The sequence below is a fragment of the Aulonocara stuartgranti genome (genome assembly GCF_965226115.1).
Source record: "Aulonocara stuartgranti genome assembly, chromosome: 3".
NCBI lineage: Eukaryota > Metazoa > Chordata > Actinopteri > Cichliformes > Cichlidae > Aulonocara > Aulonocara stuartgranti.
In genome coordinates, this window is record NC_138941.1 from 44,866,885 (window position 1) to 44,893,219 (window position 26,335).

The 26,335-nt window shown below is 38.4% G+C and overlaps 2 protein-coding genes across 5 annotated transcripts; both read left to right on the forward strand.

The window, feature by feature from the left end:
* Positions 1-367: 367 nt before the first annotated feature.
* Positions 368-12,565, forward strand: LOC309703961 (uncharacterized protein). The gene is made up of 30 exons (XM_082528897.1): positions 368-475; positions 644-715; positions 1,356-1,421; positions 1,945-1,986; positions 2,433-2,489; positions 2,595-3,740; positions 3,889-4,008; positions 4,107-4,196; positions 4,335-4,397; positions 4,930-4,989; positions 5,105-5,140; positions 5,239-5,295; positions 5,390-5,440; positions 5,521-5,589; positions 5,937-6,002; positions 6,084-6,191; positions 6,323-6,382; positions 6,485-6,550; positions 6,664-6,717; positions 6,836-6,889; positions 8,070-8,132; positions 8,330-8,440; positions 8,531-8,629; positions 8,731-8,790; positions 8,875-8,943; positions 9,699-9,767; positions 9,886-9,925; positions 10,027-10,081; positions 10,744-11,089; positions 11,262-12,565. Exons 1-30 carry the CDS (start codon positions 458-460, stop codon positions 11,664-11,666), a joined length of 3,672 nt encoding a protein of 1,223 aa, XP_082385023.1. The 5' UTR covers positions 368-457; the 3' UTR covers positions 11,667-12,565.
* A 6,575-nt stretch (positions 12,566-19,140) lies between these two features.
* On the forward strand, positions 19,141-26,328 carry LOC309703982 (uncharacterized protein). Of its 4 annotated transcripts, XM_082528931.1 has the most exons (14): positions 19,145-19,439; positions 19,944-19,989; positions 20,105-20,164; positions 21,643-21,699; positions 21,786-21,851; positions 23,503-23,562; positions 23,643-23,699; positions 24,012-24,071; positions 24,728-24,790; positions 24,900-24,950; positions 25,036-25,113; positions 25,429-25,488; positions 25,576-25,626; positions 25,780-26,328. In XM_082528931.1, exons 1-14 carry the CDS (start codon positions 19,210-19,212, stop codon positions 25,864-25,866), a joined length of 1,026 nt encoding a protein of 341 aa, XP_082385057.1. In that variant the 5' UTR covers positions 19,145-19,209; the 3' UTR covers positions 25,867-26,328. The 4 variants fall into 4 exon arrangements, with proteins under 4 accessions (XP_082385059.1, XP_082385060.1, XP_082385057.1 ...); XM_082528933.1 differs by lacking the exon at positions 21,643-21,699 and having other exon boundaries at positions 19,141-19,439; XM_082528932.1 differs by lacking the exon at positions 24,900-24,950 and having other exon boundaries at positions 19,146-19,439.
* The last annotated feature ends 7 nt before the right edge of the window (positions 26,329-26,335 follow it).

A 26,335-nucleotide genomic window follows, 5' to 3' on the forward strand; every position in this document is an offset into this window, starting at 1 on the left:
CAGAAGCATAATTTTTTAGCTGTGGTTGCTCAACCTTGACATGAAAGAGCGATCAAAGGACAATAACAACGTTTTAAGGCCGGGAAATTAAACAGGTGCTATCAAATTGTTATTATCGTTATTATTATTATTATTATTATTATTATTATTACATTCTTGACTTTTTAAACGGCCGTGACAAAATTAAAGCATTAAAATATAATGTGTAGAGGTCTAAGGCACTCTTAAGCCGTGAATGTTGGTGTTATTTGGGTTTCAAGCGGACGGAACAAGAATCGCATGTGCAGAAAATCCTCTTATTTTGAAAATCCTCGGACCGGCCGACCTGTCACAGGTGAGTGAGACTCAGAGCTAATTATAAACGCCACTCCAGTAGGTCCAGAGGAGCTGCTGCGTTTAAAGGATAACTCACACCGGTTCACCTTCAACATCAAAAAATTAACCAGTTTTGCTCATCATGAGGGAAGATGCGGCTGTGAGTATTAAAGAATTTCAAACAAATAGCGAATAATCAGTGTGAGACTGTTGCAAGCTAATTAGAATGTGCAGGCTGACGCTTTGAGGAGATTTAAAACTTTCCATTGTCAGAAACTGCAGCTTCATTGTTGGTAATCAGTTACTTTGATTTGTTTGAATATTGTAGGAAAATATCGAGGGAGGGGACGAACACGGAGAGGCGACAACATCAGAAGCTGCATCTGGAGAGAGACGACGTGTGAGTACTTAAAAGTGCACTACTCAATGAACCACTTAAAATATACTACAGTTTTCGCATTATGTCCTCAGACTGGTAAACACTCTCTCTTCATGGTTTCATGTGTCATCGCCAGTTTCCCTGTACTGCTGCTGGCATGTTGTGCTGTTTTTGTTCAGGCAAACGAACTAGATTGACATACCCAGAATATCAAGATGCCTCCTGTCATGCGTGCCTTTTGCACAGCAAAGCTAATTTTGTGCGATCACTGCTGTTGGACTCTTCTCAATCACAAACATACATTGATTCATTTAATTTCTAAACACGAGATTCTACAGGAGGAGTAGGCTTACCGGATTTCATTTTAAAGTAGATGTTGCGTAACTTCTTTATGTCATGCAACAGTCTAGTCTAAAAGTAAAGCTGCTTTTAAGCCTCTACATACTGTATGTACTGTGAATTAAAAGTAAAAGAAGAACCTTCTGCAGGAATACATCCTTAAGTCTCAGAAAGTTACATGTAGCTATTTTGTTTAGATAATCGTCATCATTTTAACTGCAATCTGAAAATATTCCATTGATACCAAACTATCACTGGTATTGTACTCGCTGGCTCACAACAAAGAAAAGTGGACCATAATCCATGCATGTTATCTTTACAGAGTATTGCGGAACTGCAGAATATGCTGAAAAGAGTTCCCCAGAGTCCTTTCCATAATCGGTACAAGGTGAGCAGACACACAAATGCACGCTCTTGCTTTCTATCTACAATCCATACTTTCTTTGGAGGAAGAAGCGAGGGGGGTGTCAGAATTTCAGGTTGTCTAAAAATTTTGACGTAACAACTAAAGTTTGGTGTGTGGGTTTTTTGTTTTTTTTTGTTATTTTCTCCAAAGTCACAATTTGTGACAACCTGAAATTCTGACTAATGAATGGCAAAAAACCACAGAGGGTAGAAAGCAGTTTTTCACTTACACAGAACTGCAGGTTGTGTAAAATTTTTGAGAAGCATTGGTTCCCCTGCATGAGCACAGATGTGCCTCTGTCATACTTGTGAGTTATGGTTTAAACGGCACCAAAATATGAGTTGGTGTTTAATGGACAGGTGTGGAAGTGCATGTCACATGCCTGGAAAAGTGTATTTACTGATTAGCATTTCAGGCAACAAACATGATACGTCCTGATAATGTCATTATGTAAACACTTCACTCCAGAAATCTCTTTTTAGTGTCAGTGACTTTTTGCCCACAGGGTGGTGAGTGGTCAGATGTGACTGACAACGTTGAACCACAGGTGAGTTTGTGAGATTGTGTTAATTCAAACTCATCTTTGTGTTTTTATAAGTCCTCCTCTTCTGTCTGTGTCACAGGTTAAAGCTGCACCCTTTGTCTAATCACGCTGTTGTCAAGAGATCTTGTCTGACTGGACTTTTCTATTAATAAAGTGCCTTGTCAGCATGTTGTAGCGATTAATATTAGACTGTCATTAAAAGAAGCATTTCTTAGCGATGCTTTCCAAATGACTTTGCGAGAGGCACTATTCTGGTGTGTGGCCATTGAAATATTAGGAAAAGATCAATTGTGGGCGATACTGAAGAAACTAAAGTTAAACTTGGCATAAATACTACCCTGCCACCATGAAACAATCTGTGTAATTGTTTGAGGAACATTTCCTGTTAAGCCCTGAGATGTTTTTGCATGACATGACTAAAATCACTTCCTTTTCTCTCCTTTTAAAAGAGGAATGGAGTCAATGGGAGTTCTTCCAGGACGAACCCTTTCTATGCATATTACTTGGTATGTATATTACACTGATTTCATGCTTCTAAACCCAGATGACAACATCACGTTTTTGTTTTAGTTTTTTGTTTTTTAAAGAATAATGTTGTGCTCCACTATCAGGAAAACAAAGGTGACATAACAGAGGACAAAAGAAAGAAAACTTCGGAGAGCGTTGACTGTGATTCCCTTTTTGTGTCTCCACCTGACTTTCAGAGCGATCTTCCCTCTGAAAATAGGACTGAGGAAAATGGAGGCATGTTTCCTGAACCCAAGAACAACCTGTTCAAAAGCCAAAATGACAACAATGACCAAGACCTCTTCCACAGATCAGCACCAAGTCATAATGCAACTGTTAATGGTTTTCACGATGTGACCCTGAACTCTCCAAACTTATTTAAAGCAACTCCGGCTCAGGGGCAGAACCTCTCTAAGAGTTTTCCAACCAGAAGCTCTGACCTCTTTAAAGGCGAAGAGGACTATCTTTTCCAGGCTGATAAAAAGGAAGATTTGTTCGAAACTCCATGGGCTAAGAAGGCGAACCCTTTTGATAAACCTGCCAGTACATTTGTAGACCCATTCACATCTCCTTTAAATAAGGAGGATGATTTGTTCCTGACTCCAAAATCTACTGTGGCAAATCAATTTTATACTGCCACTGAGAAGGCGGATGATCTGTTTCAGTCACCACAGCCATTTTACACAGCCCCAACCAAAGAAACTGATTTATTTCAGGCAGATTCAACAAAGAAAGACAAACAAGATACTAAAGAGAAGGAACTTGTTGGCTTGTCTTTTAAAGAAAATTTGAGTGCATTTTCCACTGCATCGACGAATTCAGTTGATCCATTCGCAAGCCCGATCGCAAAGGATTTATTCCAAGATGTCTCCAGTTTGGGTGACCCATTTGGTTCCACTCCCTTTACAAAATATGACCCTTTCCAGGATGTTTCTAGTGGGACCCCAGACATTTTTCAGCGACTTCCATCACAGAGAAGGGCCTCCAAAAATATTGCCTCAGATTCCTCATACTCTTCTCTTAACAGTCCTTCAGAATTGAAATTGGATGTGCCAGACGCATCATCTTCACATGTATTTAAAAAATCAAAAGCTCCGCCACCAGTTCCACCAAAGCCTTTCCAAAAGCCACAAGAGATTACCTTGACAACTCCTCGGGGAACCAAGCATGACATTCTTCAGCCGACCCCCATCATTCAGGCCGGGGATCTGTCTGACTCGCCCAGCCAATCTCCAAGTAGAATGAGCAACGTATGTAACAACCATCATTCATTATCTGTACATTCAAGTGTGCTGTGATGAAGTTCCCTTTGTGCAGTAGGTTGTATATCAGCAGCAAAGTTTAACTCTGATTTGTACGACATGCGCCTGATAGCTTCTTTTATAATCAATTTCGCAGATGCAGTCTTTTAAACGTCCGCCGAAGCCGCTTCCTCGAACTCGACATCGAAGGCCAGAACGGCCACCACAGCCAGAAAAGCCACTAAAACCAGAAATGGCACCACAGTTGGAATCCCCTGTAGGCTAAAAACTAAGTTTCCTCTTGTTGAGCTGACAAATATGCTGGATTTGCTTTGCTTTTAACTGCCTTCTTTGTCTCCTCGCTGCTGTGTTTAGAGTGAACCTGAACCAAGCGTACCGAAGGTCTCTCCCAAACCATCCTTCAAAAATCTAAAACCGATTACTCGCCGTAAACAAAAAACTCCGGTACGCCATGGGGTTCAAATTTCAAATTTATGTGGCTAATTGGTTTGCACAGAAGAGATTAAAACAGTAGTTTGTTTTTATGATGCTCTGAATAGGATATATTATTTTTATAAATATTTATTTATTATAATTGTGCAGGAAATGAAACCAGTGGAGCCTGAGAACTATGTTGTCTTTGAAGACATCCTGTTTATTGGGCAGGTAAGTTTCATTAATCAAATATGAGACTTTGATCACAAATTTTCCAGAGATAGCGATAAAGATGAGGACTTTCTACAGAAAGACCGAGGCGACACCGTTTATGAGATCCTATGGAAATGTTGGATGGAATGAACATTAAGACACTTTTACTACTGGATAATGTCAGTTGGCTTAATATGCATTCCATATAAAGCTACAAGACCAGTGAAGCCAAATTTTACCTTTATGACTACCAATCAATCCCATTCAAGGCAGTTTGTCTATTGGAAAATGTTATTATCGAATGATGAACTGATGCTGTATATTGACCTGATGGTAAAGAGAGACCATCTGAAATGGAAGCCAAACCTCACTGGGTGCAGGAATGTACTCTGTTTAGGGTGGATATGCATACTAAAACTAAATGGCACCACCACTGCGTCACATAAGCTCTTATGCTGTTGTTGCACAAACACATATTGTAACATGAATTATTACAAGAGGGTGGGCAGCTGGCAATATAAAGATCTGTTTTATTAACATCTTAAAACAGGAAAGGTGTGTGGAAGACTGGCCTGATGACAGTCCTCAGCTAGACCCAAACTTCAAACCTGTAAGAACACATTTCTTAAAATTGACCTTGGAGAACATCATGAACTCATGTCTAATCAAAATTATGCTAAAAACATTCAAGCTACTAAACCTGTGATATTTTTTTTTTCCCCTAGTCAGGAACACTGAGACTGCGAAGGGAGTCGCTGAAGGTCAGCCACCGTTCGTTATTTGACTAGCTTTTATTTATTTATTTTTTTAATCGTTATTTTAAACCAAAAAGTAGCTAAAAGTCAAATATTTTCTTTAGGCAATGGCCGATTCTGATGGAGGAAGTAGTGAAGATGGGAGTCACAGCAAGAGCAAGGTATCATCGATCTCATTTTATTCATTGTTACACATTCCCGGCTGTTTTACATCCTATGTCTTGCATGTAGCTTCACCTCCAGTATTTCTTATAGAAAAAGAACAAGGCATTCAGAATGTCCCACTTGTCCAGGAGAGGGTCAAAGGTACGCTACGAAAAACCGTTTCCCTGCTTCTTTCTGTGTGACTGTTTGTCATTTTAATGCCAAGGATTCTCACTTTTTAGAGCAAATCTCCCGATGTCATAAATAATGGGAAGAGCAACACGCTGCCCCTCACGAGTAAAGCGTCCAAGGTAACACTAGATTGTCCAAATTCTCTGTGGTTGTGCAATATTAAAGGATAAAACTGGGGAAAAAATGGGAAAACATTATTCTTGGAAGAACAAATAAAATGATCAATGCTTTGAGAAATGGTTCAAGTGGGAAACATTCCTGTGTCTCGGGTGATCTGTGCCTTTCAAATGCTAGGCGAATCTGTAAACCACTACACTCCCAATAGTTTAACTATAAAACTTTAAGGAAATTCTAAAGTAATAAATATTAATAAAACCTGGGCATGACATTTCGCTTCACCATAAAGTTGGTCATAATTAGATTCCTAGCGAGCACACTAATATAAGTGTCGTTCTTTTTTTTTTAGGAACAGTTTTCAGAGCTGCAAATGTCTGCAGGAGAGTTTGAAGATAACAAGGAGATGGACTACAAAGTATAGATTATGCTCCTCCCTCTTCTAACATTTCAGTAGAATTCATAACTTTGTTCATTAACAATATGTTTTTATTACCAGAAGAAAAGTGTGAAGCCAAAGGTTGGTCACCTGTTTAGGAGACCATCTGCCAATTCCCCTGTGCTGGAGGAAAAGGACTTGAATGGACATTCACCTTATGCATCAAAGGTAGGTTGTGTGAATGAGTAGTTGGTATGGATACATTAATTTCCCCCAATCTTTGTGTAAATGCTTTGAGTTGCTGCCAGGTGATTGGGGCCTGATATTTGCATTAACAATGGATAATGTGCATTTTACAGGGGGCAGCTTTGGAGCAAAGTAGTGGTGAAGAGGAGGAAGAAGGGGAAACTCATGGAGAGGTTGATGCTCTGAAATTTGTTTGCTTTTGTTATGCTTATGATAAATAACAGAGTCTGCAGACTGCCGTGCATTTTAAGAAATATGGTCTTTTCTCTCTCCAGAAAACCAAAAAGTTATTGAAAGTAAAGTTTGTGCCACGCAGAGGATTCGTCATTGCTCCAGTTAAGGTATTACACACACAGAGCACTATTTAAATTTCAGCTTTTACTGCTTTGTAAGTAAAAATCATGTAATTTGCAAAAAAACAGTTTAAAAATGTTTTAAACCATTTTCTCTTCAGACAAATGATGATTCAAAGGGAGCTCATGGTTATACACCTCATAAAGGCTCAAAGGTAGGAGTGTGTAAACTAGGACTCCTGTAGTTTGGACGTTGCATGTGAAGTTGCTCAAATGTGGTATTTGTGGTATGAAGGCATATCACATTCTTGAAACTGTTGTTTTTCCATGTAGGAGAAATCACATGACGGAGCTTTTGGTGCACATGGCTACACACCTGATAAGAAGGTAACAGTCAGATTTGGCTTGCATAAACCTGTCTTCTATAACTCGGTGTCCTGTTTATAACCAGTTTGCTCACCCTTTAAAAAGGGCGAAGCAACAGAGTTAGCATGGTTTTGTTTTTAAGCACTTTTTATAGTCGAATGAAAATAAGTAAATGGGTACATCAAAAAGATGTATTCTTGACTAACCTAATTGTCATTATTTATAATATGTTTAGTTTTTGTAATGAATTACTATTATTGATTACATTCCATATTAATTGCTATTTAGAAACCTTGTAGTTTGAAATGGCATTTGATGTAATGAAGCCTTGTAATCACTCTGCCCACCAATATTGTCATATTGTGACATTAACATCAGAACTGATAAATGAAATTATCACATGGATGGGAAATTCAAACTGCAAGCTTACCAGGAGTTGTACCAATGAAAGGGAAATATTTTCTTATATCTTACGATAATACATAGATTCTGTTTGCCTGCAATTAAGAGTTGCGCAATAAAATTTGACACATATTTTGGCTCCTTGAAAATTATCTATAATGTGACAATTATCTTATCACATTATGTCTTCATGTTGCCAAGCAACCACCTACCTACCAACGGGCTTAACCCGTATTCTTTATAGCATTGTATGATATTATTTCACAATGCTAAGATGTTGTTTATAGCCACAAAATTAGGACGATGCCTCCTATGACACGTGTTGTTGCCTAGCAACCACCTGACAATGGACTAAAATCACAGACCAAATAATACTGCGCCATGAGCATGTACTAGTGTTATTGAATGCATGAGTTAAATGTGACTCAATGAACCCACCTTAAATCTTAATAGGACAAGTTTGCTTTGTTTTGATTGGCCGTCGTTCATTTCATACTTTACAGATGAGTGTGTCCTCGAAAGTTTAAAAAGATTATTGGATTATGCAAACTCAAGTTATTGGTTTCCTCTGAAGGGGAAAAATACGGCTTCTGTATCGCCTTTAGTAGCTTTTTGTATGCTTTGTGAATGATTTGTCCTCAGCAGGATTTAGTTACAGCTTTAAGGGTGAATTCATAACAGATTGAATATTCAGGAATTTTATTATAATATTTTTGCTCTATCTGGATTCAGGATGGGGAGTAATGAGTTTTTGATTTCTGATTTTCATAAAGTTTCTTCTTTTCTTAATCTGATAAAGACCAGCTGGTGTGCAGAGGAGCTAGAAAATGAAGAGCTAAATGAAATGGAGGACTGCAAACCGGTATTTTAGATTTTTTTATTTTTTTTAAATTTAAAATTTCTCAAATTTGTGTTTTGTAACATTACCATTAAAATCTTTGAAACAAGGTATTTATTTTTTTTGCCGAGTGACTTGTAAATTGATTCTGATCTATTCGTGCTGTTAAATACATCTTTGTGCCGTCACCATGACAAATAAAATTGTTTTTTCCCTGCTAGAAAAAAGCAAAACCTAAACCTCCCCTTCCTGTGCCACGAAAAGCTAAGACAGCCAATGGACAGAGTGAACTAATCGGATTCAGCTACCACACACCCCGGCATGCATCAAGTGTATGTTTATCTTACAATCATTAGCATAACACACTATTGCTAATACTTATTGAGCTTTGGGTTTCATTTATTTACTTCCTGCTTCTGCAGAATGTGTTTGCTGAGGACTACACGACAGACAGAGATTTCACGAGTCCCGGAGAGATGTATGATGAAGATAAACAGGATGAAGTGGACTTCTACAAACCGGTACTCATTTCACTTTGATTTACTTCTACTGCTTTCTTTTGCCATCATGTAATATATGACTGAAAAATACTTGTTGTTTTTTTTTTCTCCCCTGCCAACAGAAAAAGGCCTCAAAACTTCAAAAGTCGCCCAAAAAAGTCCCCAAAAAACTGAAACATAAGGTTTGCTAAACTTTGCAGGAGTTTTTCTTATTGCTGTCTGGTCTTCAGGTACAAGACCGCATCATTACTCTGTCTGTTTCATAGAACAAAGCCACACATGCAGAGAGTGAAGATCCACCAGGAGCTGGTGACTACCTATCAGAGGCTGCTAGGGTGAGTTCACAACTTTTAACATGAAAAAAACCTAAATGTTACAAAAGTACTTTGACTTATACAGCAATGAATAGTCTGTCCATAATCCTTATCTAATCACACCAGTATTGATGTCCTAATAAGAAGCATTTACTTCCTCTCAGGTTATTCTGGAATGTGATACACATTCTTGACTTGGCTTTGAGTTTGATAACAACTTCAGGCTCAGTTAAAACATTTTCCATCGAATCATCTTCATGGAGAATTTTACCTTTAAATAATCTTTAAATTAACAATGCTGTCATGATAAACTTGGAACACATATCAGTGCTGGGTACAGCATTGTTACCAGTTTTACTATTTTACACTAATAACTCTGTTCTAAACCTGATTTAGTAAATGAAGAGTGTGTTGCTGTGACAGAACCAAAGCCTAAAACAGGATCAAACAAACTGTTCTGAGTGATTTCCTTTCCTTAAGAACATTTTGTCGTTATTTATACATGGCAAACTTTCGTTTCTCAGTCGTCGGCTGCTTTTTGACAATGAAATGTTTTGTTCCCCACTGCTGCCTTCGTTCTGTTTCTCTCTGAACCACATTCCTTTGACATGCGGCCAGACTGGTTTAGTTGCATAGTCTGACACACCAACTACAACTTGATATGTGCAAGGGCTCAGCTTGTTTTGATAAGTCATGTATGAATGTGTGCTGCAGAGACTTGTTGACTCAATCACTGGTTTGTTTTTGGTCACGTCCACCCCTCCTTTCCAATTTAGGCAGAGTGGCGGGCTGCTCAGATGGATGAGCAGGCTTTGGCAGCTAATGAGAATGAAGATGAGGATGGGGTCAGTCTTTGGGGTTTTTTTCTGTTCTTTTTTTTTTTTTTAAACACTGCAGATACTCTATTTTAAACAGGCTTGTTTACTGATCTTTCAAGTAAACTGTCACACTTCATTTTCACAGGACACTGATAGTTTGATGGAGTGGTGGAACACAGTGGAGCGTGAGTCACAATCAGACTTGTTCACATTGAAATAAAGGAAGCTAACACTTTGACATATCTTCAAAGCTTAAATAACACCTCTTGCTTGTTTTGCATTACAGAATGGGACGAGGTGGCATCAGACGATGAGGAAATAGTCATGAAAGATGAATCAAAGTACGTGCAGTAATTTGCAGCTTGATACCAGAAGTTAATGTTGTGGTAATCTGTCATTCAGTAAATAAGTACGAATCCCTCCTTTTAAAAAAAAAAAAAAAAAATTTTCTAGGCAAATGGGAAATGGGTGCAGTGCTTATTTTGGGTTTTTTTTTTTTTTTTTCTTTGTGGTTTTTTTTTATTTTATTTTTTTTATTTTAATGTTCAAAAACGTGTGGAAATACAGTAGATAAGGTGAACTAGTTTGTAATGTGATTGAAAGTTAATTATCAGGTATTGGCCACCTTTATTCTTTATAATAGACTGAACTCTCTTAATGAAGCTTTCTTATAAAAGTGCTTCTTTGCCCCGTTGGCTGCCTTCTGCTCTGTTCCCTGACATTTTGATCCCATTGATGTCATTTTGATTTTAAGGTCACATTACATGCCATGTGTTGTGAATCATTTTGGTGGTGCAAAATTATGCCTGGAAAAAATAGCATTGCCTGTCAAATCTATGATATTGGTTCACTTACATTCTGGCTAAACTGGAAGCCAGGAAAATTGGCCTCTTCAGGCCAGGTCAGCAGACAAGCTGATGGGATCCCAGATGTTATTTTATCAAGAACCCGATTTTAACTCGCTGCTTCCAATTCTCTGCTTTGGCTCTCGATTACTTCCCAGGTCGTTCACCATATTGGCAGACAAGGTTCATCGAGGCCTGCGTGTATTCAACAAGGTCTTCACAGAGCGAGCCGAGGTCCTTTGGCAGGACATCATCAAGCTCCACGCCATTGCTGACGACATCAACGAGTTCCACCAGAAAGCCAAGATTGCTGGGATCACTGGTGGCACCACCACAGCTGTGGGCGGTGTGACAGCTATTGCTGGTTTAGCTCTGGCACCCTTCACTTTTGGCGCCTCTCTGGTAATTACAGCTATAGGTGTGGGTGTGGCGACAGCTGGAGGAATAACTTCGGCCTCTGCAGCCATCTCGGACAATGTTAACAACATGCAGGACCAGAAGAAGGTAAGCTGTAGTTTTATAAAGCGCAGTGCTGTAGATTACTTGGAAACTTCTCAGAGCAGTGTTTTTACTTTTCATTTGAGGATTTAATGCAACTTTTTTGTAAAAGTTAAAACTGAATATCACGTCTCATCTCATGCTTGAACCTGCCTTTTTCTTTTCTGACTCTCTTTAGGTTGAGATAGTGCTGCAAGAGTATGAGACTCACCTGCTGGACATCAACAAAATCCTCCACTTTGTCAATGAGGGCTTGTACAAACTGCGAGGCCATCCGTTTCTCAGGTCTGGAACCCAGCATTACTCAGACGACTGGGAGATCCGCAGGGCCGTCCAAATAATAAGCTTGGTCGACTCCCCCGTGATGCGAGCGACGGAAATGACTGACGGAGCGGTGGCCGCAGTGCAAGGACTCTTTGAAGGCATGGATAAGTTCTTCACCAAGGACTCCAGGGAGCTGAAGAAAAGCTGCAAGAAGGAGATGGTAGCTAGACTAAAAGAAGTTGCAGCCGTGCTCAATGACACAATAGTGGAACTTAACACCTTCAGAGAGGAGCTTCAGGAGGCCACTGGAAGTATTTGAGCAACTCCAGCACATTGCTACTCATTTATAAAAGATTACCAACACCCTCTCCTGGCTCACTGATCGAACTGTTGATTCATTTTGCACCTGCCTTTAAATATGAAGTTTCAGATTGGTTTATTCTATTCGAGGTACTTTGAGTAAATTACAACTGTGCTGCAAGGAGTGCAACACATGTGACGCTTGTAATGGTCACTTTGGCTGCAGACAGTACAATGCAGTTTCATGATTGACATTCCTGTCACACGTATTAAAATGTTTGCAGTGGAAGTATTAGTAGTATTGTGTTTGGTAAATTTTACTCTCGCAACTATTTTTTTTTTTTTTTTTTAATTATCTGTAAGAAAAACTTTAGAAGAGCTGAACTCATTTTAGATGTTTAAAGAGAAAATGTGACAGTGCTTCATATTCACAATCAAATGTTTGGGTAATTGTAATTTATTGAATGTTAATTTATTTTTAATATATCATTGTACTGTTCTCCTACAAACAAGCCTAAAGTTTATGAAGAGAAATAACCCATTTGCATGCGCATTATGTTTTTTGTTTTTGTTTTTTTTTTTTTTTTTAAATACTGGTGATGTCACTATAATGCAGCTTTTTACTGGTGTTTTTTTTTTTTTTTTAATTATATTACATGGCATGGATTTGAGATGTTCTGTGCTGCTAGATATATTACAGATTACTATAGATTTTACTTTGTTACTTTAACATTTTCCTTTTCTGATGAGAACCCTTCTTTTATTTTTGGTAATCTGAATGAGTCTCTATATTAACTGCTATATTGAACCTAACTATGAATCAAGGAAGGCTTTAGTTTGTGAATCTTCCTGCATTAGTTTTAACCTGAGTAAGATGTGTTTGTCAAGACAGTGAAATAAAGAAATATGCTCCTGTAACACTGAAGCTTTGTCCTGTTTGGCAGATTCCTGCACTTCTGGTTGCATAAACTGAAAAGGGGTGATTGTATTGTACTGTAGACTACGCACAAATAAACTGTTATTTGTGTACTAGTTCAACAGCTAAATAATCATAAAATGTAATTATATGTAATGTAACTAGGTCTTTAAAGTAAATATTTACTTCTATAATTTGACTTGGCAAACCTAACATAAATAGACATGAAATTAGCATTAGAGCTCAGTAAGTGTATATATTATGGTAGAATTAAAGACTGGGCCCACAGTTTGACGCTAGTTTCTTCATTTTGTGTTTTGGCTGTCAAAAGCAAGTTGTTGTAAATCTATGGAAAATGTGCTTTAATTGCGTTAAAAATGAAGTCGTGAATAGAAAAAAATACCAAAACAAATTAAAAATCAAAGAAATGAACAGGCTGTTATGTTAGTAAATAGGTTTGTAGGGTAGAGATGTGTATTAGTGAGAAGCTAGAATAAAAGGTTTGTTTGTAACATTGTAACTGTGAGTATTTACTGTCATAATTAAAATGCTAGAATCAATAGTTTGGGTTACAGAACTGTGATTCAAAAAAAAAAAAAAAAAAAGACAGTGGAGGCACTCATTTTTCACCTCATATAATCTATCCAATATCCTAAGACTCTCCTTCACAGGACAGCTAGTTTATTCCATCTTGTCTAGGTGACTGCTAATGCACACACTGAGTCATGTCTTTGTCCAAAAAATGAAAAATCAAAAAAGCATTAAAAGATTCTGCTGTTAAGAAATATCATTTAAAAGAAAGGTGAGAAGAGCACACCTTACAGGTTAAGAATGTTTTAGCCATTAGCAGCTAACAATAAGGCAACTTTAAGCTGTGAAAATCATGATTCTTAATATTTCTTAATTTCTTTAAAAAAACAACAACCACAGAGAGTAAAATATCAGAAAGTCCCTATCCAACTGATGTGAAACAAAGGTGAGTTCATATCCTGGAAACTAAAAGCAATCATTTGTATTGACAATTTCAGCTGAAAGCTTCGCAACACTGACATCAAGTGGCATTAGACACACTAAACCAGTGTGCCATTGGGTAGGTAAGGTATTTTAGAATAGAATATAATAGAATTCAACTTTATTGTCATTGCACATGTCACAAGTACAAGGCAACAAGGAATCCAAACAGTCAGAGGCTGATGAAAGAGCATTTTAAAGTACCACAGTGACACTGCTTAATAATTGAAAAATAAAAATAAATCTCTAATGCACTTTGGGTCAAATTTCTTGTTTAAATGTTCTATAAAAAAGGAGACGTCCACACAAAAAGGTTCAAACAGTTTTCATAGTGCATGTTTGAGCTGTGTTTGATAGAAACAAATTACTTTCAATTCAATTCCATGCTATTCTATTCAATTCATATAGCTCCAAATCACAACACTGTCGCCTAAACCTTCTTTATATTGTAAGAAAACACAGAAAAAATCAGGACAGACCCCCTGTGAGCAAGCACGTTTGGTGACAGTGGGAAGGAGAAAAAAAATTTTTAACAGGAAGAAACCTGCAGCAAAACAAGGCTCAAGTAGGAGCAGCCATCTGCCGCGACCAGTTATTAGACAATCGCACTACCATTGATTCTGTACCAACATCAGTGTTGGCAGTGATACTGTAGATATCGGATACTTCCCCCACATCTATTTGAAGATGGTGGGAAGGATAGTAGAAAGGAGAATTAGAGGCACATAAAGAAAAACAAATTATTGAGCATTTTGAGAAAAAAAAGTCAAAATGTGGACATTACAGTTGTATCTACTGCCACAGTTGCTATGACCTCTGAGTTAGTAAAATTGTACTTCAGAATCAGTTTAAGTGACAACAAAAGACATTATTTTCCTTTTGTCCCATAAACATAAACTTGGAAAAATGCATTTGTACAAAATGAAACGTTATCAATGATTAGACATTAGAAGAGGATGTACCATTGTCACAAAATATGCGTCGCTGGCCTAGCAGTTTATCTTGAAACAAGAAATGTAATCTACTCAGTTTGATTTTTTTCTCTCAAAGTAAAATTCTGAAGATAAAATTCAAAACAGGATTTTTTCTACAATTAAAATTAGGACTTTAATCTCAAAATTTTGAATTTATTCTCAAAACTATCAATATTCTTCTTAATGTGGTGCTAATACTTGTTTAACAGAGAATGTTAAAAAAAGTCTTAGAAAACTAAGACTACCTTTGTAAAAAACAAACAAACAAACAAACAAAAACTTTAATCTAATCCTTTTTAATCCTGTGGCAATTGAAATGAAGAAAACTGCACAGTCTTAAGTTTGATGCTCCAGGCAAAACGTTAAAAAAGTTAACCATGAGTAGGCTACAGTATGTTGAGAAATAAGGGCTGAAGATTGTTGTGTAATCCTGTGGGATTAATTATGTGTTAATTAAAAAATAGGTATGACAAATGAAGAAAGGCCCACAAAGGGTGTTTATATCCAGGCCAAACAGTTTAGTGTTGCCTCTGTGGATGTTTAATGCTCAGTCAGCTCCACATTTCTGGGCACACATTCAAAACAAGCCCCAGGGAATGGGTAAACGCAAAGCCACGCCCCTTATAGGTAACACGGTGCCGCAGGTAAAAACTGGTAGAATTAATGAAAGCATGGCGTGTCACGTTCTGCCTTCTCACAGCTGTCAGGGTGTCGAGCAGTGACGCCAAGTAGCTGTTGTTGGCCAATGTGCAGCAACACTGTGCTGAAATCAGAGCACGGTGTGACTGCCATGTCGCCCCTCCCTTAATTCTGAAGAGGAAGCCCACTACTCTGCGGTGTACACGTCTGAAAACTCGTTTGTGTTGTTAGGTTAAACACAGGCCCATTTACTGGGGTCAAGCTAGCGTCCAGTTTGACAAGTACAGACGAGCGAGTCCCCACTTTGTTGTGTGTTTTGTGTGTATACTGAGTATTATGGTAAGTGACGTCGAGACCTGATTTCAAAATAAAAGCCACATTCGATTGATTAACCTTCAACATTAACAAATACATCTGCCCATAATAACAATAATCAATCCACTCTCTAACGTTAGATCCACAGGACACACCCTGGTACTCTAGTAGTACCTCGTCAATATCAAAGCTGTCTTCTTTGGGATTTCAAAGTCCTCTGAATTGAACTTTTTGAGGTATTCTTTTAATAACTTTAGTTAAAAAGAAAACTCCAGTTTCTGCATACTAATTGCAGTCTATATTAACAGTACCCTTACACTGGTACCATGTTAATATCAAATCAATCTGATTTTACATTTCAAGTAAAAGCCATTTGAATTTGCCTGTATATGAGCTACTCTTTGAGTAACTTCAGGATGCTGTTAAAAGTAAAATTCCTGTTTCCACAGACTAATTGCAGTCCATATCATCAGTAGATGATTCTCATGCTGGTATAACGTCGATCTCAAGTCAGCCTGATTTTAAAAGTAAAAGCTCTTTGAAATAACCTGTATCTGAGATACGTTTTATAATTAATAGAGGACGCTATCAAAAGGAAAATTCCTGTTTCCATTGACTAATTGCAGTCCATATCATCAATACATGCCCTTACAGTGTATCATGTCAACATCAAGTTCATCTGATTTTGGATTTCAGAGTAAAAGCCCTCAGAATTGACCTATTCTTTTAGTAACTTCAGAATGCTGTTAAAAGGAAAATTTCTGTTTCCATGGACAACAGTTCATGTCAACATATATCACATATAATCCAACAGTGGAGTCTGTAAAGGTTTTTATAACCAAAGATGGTCCACTGTGGAGCAGTTTGCCAGACAACTGCTTAGGAACAATAATAAGAATAAGAAAAAATGTATTGATCCTAGAGGGTAATTCATATTTAATCTGATATTTGTATGAGAATTGAAAAGCCTGATGCTGTGAGTGCAAATAAGGTCTTTAGTGTCCATCTTTCCACTACCATTTCCATCGTGGTTCCAGTTACAGAGCCAGTTTTTCCCACTAGCTTTCGACGTCTCTTACCATAATACTCAGTATACACACAAAACACACAAACAAGTATGCTTCCCCAGCAGAGTGCAGCAAAGAACAGCAGACTTTCCACCACAGACTGGTAGAATACTTTCCGTGTGTTACTGCAGAGAGAGCTTAGCATTCTGAAATAAAGAGGCAGTGTTGCACCTTTTTGTAAAGTTTGTCTGTATTCAGGGACCAGTCTAGTTTGTTATCTAAGTGTAAAATTATATATTTATATATTGTCACCACCTCTATGACCACCCCAACAAACTTTGACAGGCTGGAGGGGGGCATGAATCGTCAGAAATCTATTTATTTCCTTTGTCTTAGAGGTGTTCACTATGAGGTAATTTTTGTGACTCCAATTTGTGAAGGCTTTTACAAGACCCCTGTATTCAGATTCAGACACCCACTGCAATAGCAGTGTCATCTGAGTATTTCTGGATTTGGCTAGAAAAAGAATGTGAAAAAGAATGAGGCCAGGACGGTCCCCTGTTGAGTCCCCGTGCTGCTCAATAATGTCCCAGTAACGAATTTCCTGGATCTGACAAAGAGTGGCCTTTCTGTCAAGTCGTCTATCATCCAGGAAACAAAAGAGGAATCTACTCCAATCTCTGTGAGCTTGGTTGGATGGTACTGAAAGCAAATCAACACAAATCAATTAGCCAAACTACAAGCGTAATGCCAGGTTGACCTGTAACAGTTGTTTTCTAAATTCAAAAATAATACAATTACCAAAGACCTTAGAAACAATGTGTCTAACCAGATACTTTCTGAAGATGACCTTACCTAGGCCACGGTATTACTGTCAGGAACGTGGTTATTTTTGGTCAGTATATGTATATGGACTCCCCATGATGTACTGATAACTTGTTCTCCTCTACTCTCTCTTTCATTTACATGTACAGGTCACTATTAACTTTCATTACAGTATAAATGAGTATATAGTATAAATCTGAGGAAGTGTACGAAGTGTATCAATGTTTTCACATTTCGGCACGGACAACACAATAATTCTAAAACAACATATTATAGCGCTGAAGATCAACATCCTGTTTTTATATATTTTTACTATGTTGGTCTTCCAGTTCATCCAGTTGTAATCGAGGACACCCGGGCAGTACTACTGTTTCAAAATGTCAACATCCTGTCCCAGGATAGAAATTTGTCTTGTAGCGATAACTCTCTTTAAGAAATCAAAGAAGAAATCCAAGAGGCTAATTGGAGCTCTTTACTGTGACTGTTTCAACAAAATCCATTCTGAAAACCATTGTGTTTGCATCAGTAAAATCAGAATCTGATAAAGAGACAAGAAGAGAGAGCAAGAGACACCGGAACAGGATCGATGACATGGACAACAGAAAATATCTGAGCCCTACTCGCCCTCTCCCCTCACATGCCACGTGAGGAGTAACCAGATCAGTAAGGTGAAACCACACCCATTGTGACAATTTCCTGAAGGTGTACTGAAGGTCTGAGACGTAGAAGGTGAAAGGGGTGGAGAGATCACTGTCTCCAGTGGAGCTCCTGTACTACACACCATCAAATCAAACTGAGCTCTGCCCAGTCTCACATACTGTGGCCTGTCTGACAGCTGGCCAGCAGTCCATGAGATGGTGGATGTGCTTGGTGGCATTTCGTGTACTGTCTCCCTCAGTAGAAGTAGAATGATTGTGTTACATTCACTTTAGAAATCAAACAAGGTGATGTTGACTTCCGAAGTTCTCACTGTGTGGCCACTGTTATCAGGCTAGGAGGACACTCTTAAACTGTGACGGTGTTGATTCATCAGGAACTGGGCAAAATATGTACAACATAAAATGTGTGTAACATCAGTATCTTCTCCTGCTTCAGAAACATTTTGTAAATGTTGCTCAAGATCATAGACAGCTGGGAGAGTGCTCAGAACCCTGGGGCTAATACCAACCATAACCTGTCCTTCCTTACCCTAGTGTAGTTTCTCCAACAGTCTGCAACATAACCAGGACCGAAGTCATAGTCAAGCAAAGGATGTTTGTCAGGTTTATAGCAACAAAGTTTACTCGGGGATAAGAACAGGAGGAGCAGTAAAGAATCATAGGCATTAGAGATGTTTGGAGGCCAGAGTGTGCAGTGCAAGAGGCAGTAGAGACCTGTAAACAGAACCCCATGAAAAAATTGTTCACCTCATTTGCTCTCTACAGTCTGCTGACTGGTTGCCTGTCATCAAAACAAGAATATTCCTTTTAACAGTGTCCTTAACGTTCAAAAACTAGTTCATACATAGGTAAATTCAAATGGCTCCTACTAGCATCATGAAGTTCTTGAAAGTGTACCTCATATACAAGGAATTTCAAAGGACCTTTACTTTGAAATGCAAAATCAGATTGATTTGATATTGACATGGTACCTGTGTGAGGGTGTGTACTGTTGATATAGGCTGCATTTAGTATGTGGAAACTGGAATTTTCCTTTTAACGGGATTCTAAAGTCATTGAAAGATAGCTCAAAAAGGTAAAAATCTGGGCTTTTACTTTGAAATCCAGAAGAAGAGTGCCTTGATACTGACAGGGTACGACTAGAGTACTAATCTATCGTTAGAGTGTGGAAAGGAGACTAATTAACTATTGTTATAATGGACAGATAAGTTAGTTAATGTTGAACCTAAATTCACTTGAAGGGGCTTTTATTTTGAAATCAGGTCTCGACGTCTCTTACCATAATACTCAGTATACACACAAAACACACAAAAAAGTGGGGACTCGCTCGTCTGTACTTCTCGAACTGGACGCTGGCTTGACAACAGTACCTCACTTTTCCCACTTAGTGTCGTGTGTTTGTGTGTGTGAGTGTTGGCTGCCTTGTTTTCCAGACTCGACACCGAGGTAGGATCCGTGCTCTTTTCGCCGTGCTGTTTGTGGCTCTGCTGCTGTCAAACATTCCTCCGGACAAAACGGCCACAGTGCACAGAGCTTTGAACGTGGCTTTGCTTTGTGCATCTCACGCGGGGCTGTGTTTAAACCCTGACACTTTCGGGCTGTGCCGCCTTTCTTGTTTATGTCGTCTAAAGTGACTCAATAAGCAGAAAGTTTTTTCCGCCAAGTTGCGCAGAGTTGCGCAAGTTGACGCAATAATAACAGTCGAGAGCACGACTGCAACTGTTATTATTAATGTCGCTTTAACTAACATTTTTAGTATTGGTGTTTGGCTTATAACGCAGGCATAGCGCTATAATTTGTTAAGTATGTTGTTGTTTAGCTTTGCCGTGAAAACAGTGAAAGTGCTTTAACGCACTAAAACAGCTCCTTAACAGAATACAATAGAGCAGAATTGCCCTTTATTGTCATTGTATATGTACAACGAAATTATGAAAACTTAATGTGTTTCAGAATGAATATATTCAAACGAGACAAAGGCTCAGCGGCTGCTACTCAGGTAGTCCCACCTATATCCAGGAGAGAAGTACAGGAAGTGTGATAACGTCCTGATTTTTTTTTTTTTAATACTACATATCTCCCTGCCATTCAAACAAGCTTTCCTTTATCATCAGGAGCTCGGCAGTGCCGTCAGACACAGCCAGAACAAGCAGGATGATGGGGATGGCTCACAGGTGAATGTTCACACTGGGACATTAAAACACAGTTTTTCATATAGGAAGACACCACTGAGGACGCTATTGAACTTAAACCAAAGACAAAGCTGAGAGTTTGTCTTTAGTTGGCACGATTCAATTTGAATTTTGCATTTATTTCCCTTTTTGTAATAAACGTGTTGCTTTGCATAGACACGAGAGGGTGGGGGTGATGGGGGCATGCAGAAAGTTAATCACTTCACATTGACCTATCAGGTAAAAATGCACCATGAAGATGCTGGTGCCTTTCCTGACATAGTTGTGCAAGCAAATCTTCTTTTGAGACAGAAAAAAAAGGTATACCTGAATGTGATCACAGGGAAAATTATTATGTTTGATAATAGTGAAAAACTCTTCTGTGGAAAAGCTGAGTACACACTAGGCAACTATTATGCAAATTGTACAGTATGCAAAGTGACTTCTGCATCAGTTGCTACAAACATCTGTCACTCTTCCAAAATAATTTCAATTTAAACCAGTGTTTTTATTTAAATATTTATTTTTCAATTTGAGTTAATTGTCTTATGAATTTAGTTTCAGCTACTTCCTACAGTGTGTTTGTTCATTTCAGTCTGATCCCGATGGTTTGCCTGTTTGTTTGTAGCAGTCCAGCGTTGAGCTCATTTAATTTAGGTGAAAATCAGGTCAAGGTCACAACAAATTTGTAAATCAGTTGAAACTTAAGACTTAACTGACTCCGTTAGTACACAATGTGAGCTGGAAAAAAATTCAAGAAACCATATTGAGTAATATATCATATGAAAGGGCATAGAGAGAGCTGTACAAACACTTTTTAATTTTTTTATACAACACCACAAGACATCACAATGATCCCATAACAGGCTGAAGTCACAATATTGTAATAAAAACACCATAAAACAAACTTTTACTACAGCCCTGGCCCTTTCCACTCTGAGTGTATCATAGTTTTTTTTGAAAATGTTACAACTATGACTTTTAATTGTTCCTCTTAAGATTCTGTGTTAGTTTCATGTTTTAAAATTTCAGTGTTCTTTGTCAGGGACTGATTTAAGAAACTCAGAATGGCTATTGCAGAACAAACACTTGATTCACAAGCTTTTACAGTTGTGTGCGGAAGCTTACATACACTCCTCGTGGGCATGAATGTCACGGGAAGTTTGGGCTTATAATGAGTTCTTTGAACTGTTCTTTTTCCAGGGCGGAATGATTGCACATGACTTAAAAAACAAAAGCAAAACAAACAATAATTGAGTGGAACAGGTTTGAATTTATTTTGGAGTTTAATTAATCCACACAGGGTCAAATGCAAACGTATATTTCAATCTTTTATTAAGTGATGATGACCCCTCTAGGATGTTTTTTTTAATTTGACAAGGCCAAGGCCCATCCATTTCTTGTTGGTGAATAAGATCGACTTTAACTGGATGCAGAAAGAATTTTTTTTATAATAAATGTGTTGTTATCATAAACATCAGAGGACGGGGGTGATGGGTGTCATGCAGATGGTCAATCCCTTCAAATCCACTGCTCAGGTAAAAATGCATGGACAGTCTGACACACAAGAGCTTCTTTGTTCGGTACCTCATTGAAAATGACAGGACGTTAACTCTCTATGCAGGCCTCCTTCACGGTTAATACAACTCCCTCCTCAGATTCACTGGAACAACCCGCAGACACAGCTCAGGTGAGGTGCAAAGTACTGCTAATATGTGATATTCTTCTGTGTAAAAAGTACGCCATGGACGATAATTTTGCCAGTTGTACAGTTATGCAAAGTCACTTTTGAACAACAACTACCACTCCTCCAAAGTTATCCATCCATCCATCCTCTTTTGCTTATCAAGGTTGCAGTGGGGCTGGAGCATGTCCCCACTACTATAGGGCACGAGTACTCCCTGGGCAGGTCTCCAGTCTGTCACAGGGCTGACACAGAGAGTCAGACAACCACTCACAATTAACCTATCCCCACTAACTGCATGTCTTTAAACTGTGTGGAGCAGCCAGAGTACCTGGAGAGAACCCACGCAAACTCCACACAGAAAGGCCCGGTTTAGATGATGGCGTCAAAATTTAGCACCTTGTTGCTGTGAGGCACCAGTGCTAATCACTGCACCACCCTGCTGCCTATCTTCCCAAAATATTTCACTTGAAACCTGCTTTCTATGCTAAGAATTTATTTTCTTATCAGTGTAGTTCCAAATACATAGATAGCGACAGTAAACAAGACATTGTGATACCACAACAGTGTAAAATTAGCGAGTGCTGTATGGTTTTATCTTAAAACTGGATGCAGAAAGACGCAGCTTATTTGAGCAATTCAAAACTCTTGAATAAAGCCTTGTATTGGATGAAATCTACTGCGTTTTACTGCGCTGTATTCATCTGTTGATTTAAAAATTATAGACATTTTATATCAAAGAGTCTATGGTACAACTTGTAGATGGAGAGATGGAAGGGATGCATGGCTGCTCTAAAAGTATGAACAACCCCCCCCAAGAATGACCAGTTTCAATGAAAAGAGGAAAGCTCTAGTTCCAGCACCCTAAAAGGTTGATTCTGTTCATCTGGACGTAGCGTTTTCAGTGGGAGAAATGTTTCATCACTCATCCAAGTGACTTCTTCAGTCTCAGCTGACTGCAGGCTTCTGCAACCTTATAAACAGTACATTGCACAAAAACTAGTTCCAGTAATTTATTTATAAAGTTATTCCCATGTTTAAACAAATAAAGAAGACTTATAAAACAAAAAAGACATGACCTCTAAATCGTACAGCTGGTGCTTGTAAATGGTGGATGCAGATGGAGTAAAGCCAGATTTACCAAACACAGAGTTAAAAAAAACAAAAACAGTTAGTCATCACTGCTCCCCCATGTGATCCTCAGCTGCCAACATAGAGGGAAACAAAGAACCCAAAATGGAGCAAACAGCACCACCATCAGTCAAGGAAGGAAGGAAGGAAGGGAAAACTAATTAACTAACTCAAGGTCACAAAAAATAGCTTCTTTTTATTCCTAGAAACTCACAGCTGCTTTAAGAAGCTAAGAGAAAGCTAAGAAAAAAACTAAACACAAAAAACTACAAAATTTAAAAGTTCTGTCCTGATTATGAGAATATTCTTAATGTCGTGTCGCTAATTTCATTTAAGTAACGGGGTCTCAGCAGGGATTTCCTACAAGAAATGTGTGTTTTGAAGACTTAACCTCAGTACTGCTGTTTCTTGTTTTCTCTCAGCGAGGTCGAGTCAAGGTGATTAGTTGCCTTCAGTTAGCATATTAAATGTGCATTCCTCTAGTCATGGTTTGGTGCACAGTGACTCAGTGTTTGCTCACTTTCAGAACCCTGGTATGCTGAAAGGGGTCATGCAGAAGGTCAACCCATTCAAGCCTACCTCACAGGTAATAGGATTGTTTCAATGTTACCAAGAAAATAGTGGCAGTAATAATAGGTCGTCCACTCAGCTGGGTTTCTCACACAGGTCTCCAAAGCACCATATTCAGAGTTGCCGGAGCGGGGAAAGGAAAACTCTACTCAGGTAGGAAAAAGTTGAGAATCTGCATGAATTTGATGTCAGAAATCTGATGGTAGAAAAAAAATCACTTGATCATAGGTTCCTTCAAGTCACTAGTGACGACCTGTACATCCGCACGCATTTCTTGAAACTGGATTTCCTAACATTTGAGATGACATTGCAGAAAAGCCCCTACAGATTTTCACAAGACAAAAAAGGTCAAAATGGGGACAAAATACCATATGACCTTTAACATCTGATCATCATGTTACACAAAAATTCACACAGATGTGGAAGGAAAAACCCCAAAGTCTGATAGTTATGCTGTTGTTTCAGAACTCTGGAATGTTGAAAGGAATGATGCAGAAAGTCAACCCCTTCAAGTCTTCTGCACAGGTACGCAACTCTACCTTTGATGTCTGTTCTCAGCATGCGGCCTCGGAGGTCAAATCATCTTTATATGAACTATGTTTAAAGACACCGCAGTTTCAAAATTGTAAAGCTTTGTATCTTTGTCAGACGCCAATATCTAGTCTATGGATGACTGAATGAAATTTTCTAATTCTGCCTGTTGAATTCTTATTTTAATACAAAGTTTGGGAGTTGTGCCAATTGGCGTGTTCAGACTGATTACAAAGTTAGATACAAAGTCAATGCAAAGACACAGCAGGTGACGCAAGTAGAAGCAAATACTATGATGGGTCCTAAAGCCACTGGCAATGGGAAAACAAGGTCAAGCCTGTTGTCACTATTTGCATTCATCTGGAGCTCCTGTGGCGACACGCAAAGCAAAAAACATTAACCTGAAAATGTTTTCATAATAACTTTGTAAGGAAGTGGTTGTCTTGTTCATTGGCTCAGACATTTGTGGGCTGGCAACATTTCACTTCCTGTTTGGTCCGACTCCAATCTATCAGTTAAAGTACAAACTGAATCTGTAACATCTACATTTTAGTTGCTCACTTTGAGACCTTTTTCTGCAAAAAACAAAAACAAATAAAGAAAAAACAGATTTTGAACCTGAAACTTCCTCTCATCTCCTTTGACTTTAGAGTGATCCTCCAGATGATTCTGCAAATCATCAAGAGACTGGGAAAGAACTTCAAGACAAACAAGTACTGCTCCAAGTTCTGCATAATCTACTACCCTCTGTGTTAATTTGTGGCTTGTTCTTGCAGTGCTGGGCCTCCTTATTTATTGACTTATTTTTAAATAATAATTTAGAATCCAGGAATGATTCAGAAAGTCAACCCATTCAGATCCTCACAGCCAAAGGTTTCATTTTTAATAATAATTACTGATAATTTAATTGTTGAACGCGAACAGAAAACTGTCCTCTTCTTGCATTTTATATTTTCAGGATGTCGAGCCTCAACACAATGACCTCACATGCAGCGCTGGAAGCCTGACAGGCAAAATCAACTTGCCAGAGAAGCAGGTCGATCTCTGTCTGTTTCATACCATTACATACACGTTTATTTTTCCTACCCACATTTAGTTTAAGAAAGTCAGCTGTGTAATTTGGAGTAGAGTACGCTCTCAGTGTTGTTCTTTCCACGACCACAAGATGTTGCCAAAGCAAAAACAATAGAATCTCCACAGACCAAATACTTCCTGACCATTTTGTTTCCTTTCAATTTTAATTTTGAATCCACTTCATGAATAGTGCTTACATTGATTGTTTACAGCTTTTAATAGACACATAGATTTAAAGGAGTAATGTCTGTTGCTCTTTTCTACTTTGTGTTTTTAGAACCCTGGAAGGTTCAAAGAGACGATGCAGAAAGTAAATCCCTTTAAGTCGTACACACAGGTATGATGTCGACGATCAATTCAGTTTTAGAGTTTCCCACTGACCTAGCTGGAGTTTCTACTTAATGTGAGTATGTTTGCAATTTAGATTCAGGATCAATGTCAGAGAGATTTGACGGTTACCTCTGTCAAGACACTGGTAAGGCCTAAGATGGAAATAAAAAGATGCACATGTCTGGTATTTCTTATGGTTAAGGACTTTTAACATAACACATTTGACAGATTTTATTATAACAGAAGTGTACTTGGCTCTGTCTGTGATTTCCTGCGTTTTCCTCTCAACAATTATCAGGAAAACCAAGCAGATATTCACAGTGACAACTCCACCAGCTCTGAAAGCCTGGATGACAGCACAATAGAGAGACATGTAAGGCAATAACCACATCTCCTTGTCTTTAAAATGAACCCAGCCCTCCAAGCTCAAAGTTATTTCTTATTCACCTGCTACACACAGAAATGTATGACTTCATTTAGTACATCACCTTTTGTTAACCTAATTGCATTTCTTGTAATGGTTGTTTTATCTTACCATCTTCTCGCACTTGGTGATTTCCAGAACCTATTGTTCAGTGAAAAATACTAGCATGTTGTCAGTCTGCAAAAATGCAAAGCATGTGACCAGGTTGAAGCAGTGCTTACTTAACGATCAGCATTTTCATCATGATGTTTGTCGATGTCTTAACTGCAGCCATAACAAGGAAAATGGCACTCATATTTCCCGGACTGGTGAAGTTTGATAAGAACAGTGTACGGGAATGTGTCTAGAGCAGGGATGGGCAATCTCAGTCCACGAGGGCCCTGCAGGTTTTAGATCTCACCTTGGGTCAACACACCTGAATCACATGATG

Excerpts from the sequence above, each read along its gene's own strand:
- LOC309703982 (XM_082528931.1), top strand. The coding sequence starts at position 19,210 with ATGTTGAACCTAAATTCACTTGAAGGGGCTTTTATTTTGAAATCAGGT. Across the intron at positions 24,072-24,727 it reads CCTTCAAGTCTTCTGCACAG|AGTGATCCTCCAGATGATTC; the intron begins GTACGCAACTCT and ends CTTTGACTTTAG. Across the intron at positions 25,489-25,575 it reads CCTTTAAGTCGTACACACAG|ATTCAGGATCAATGTCAGAG; the intron begins GTATGATGTCGA and ends TTTGCAATTTAG.
- LOC309703961 (XM_082528897.1), top strand. Across the intron at positions 8,133-8,329 it reads AAATGGAGGACTGCAAACCG|AAAAAAGCAAAACCTAAACC; the intron begins GTATTTTAGATT and ends TTTCCCTGCTAG. Across the intron at positions 8,944-9,698 it reads ACCTATCAGAGGCTGCTAGG|GCAGAGTGGCGGGCTGCTCA; the intron begins GTGAGTTCACAA and ends TTTCCAATTTAG.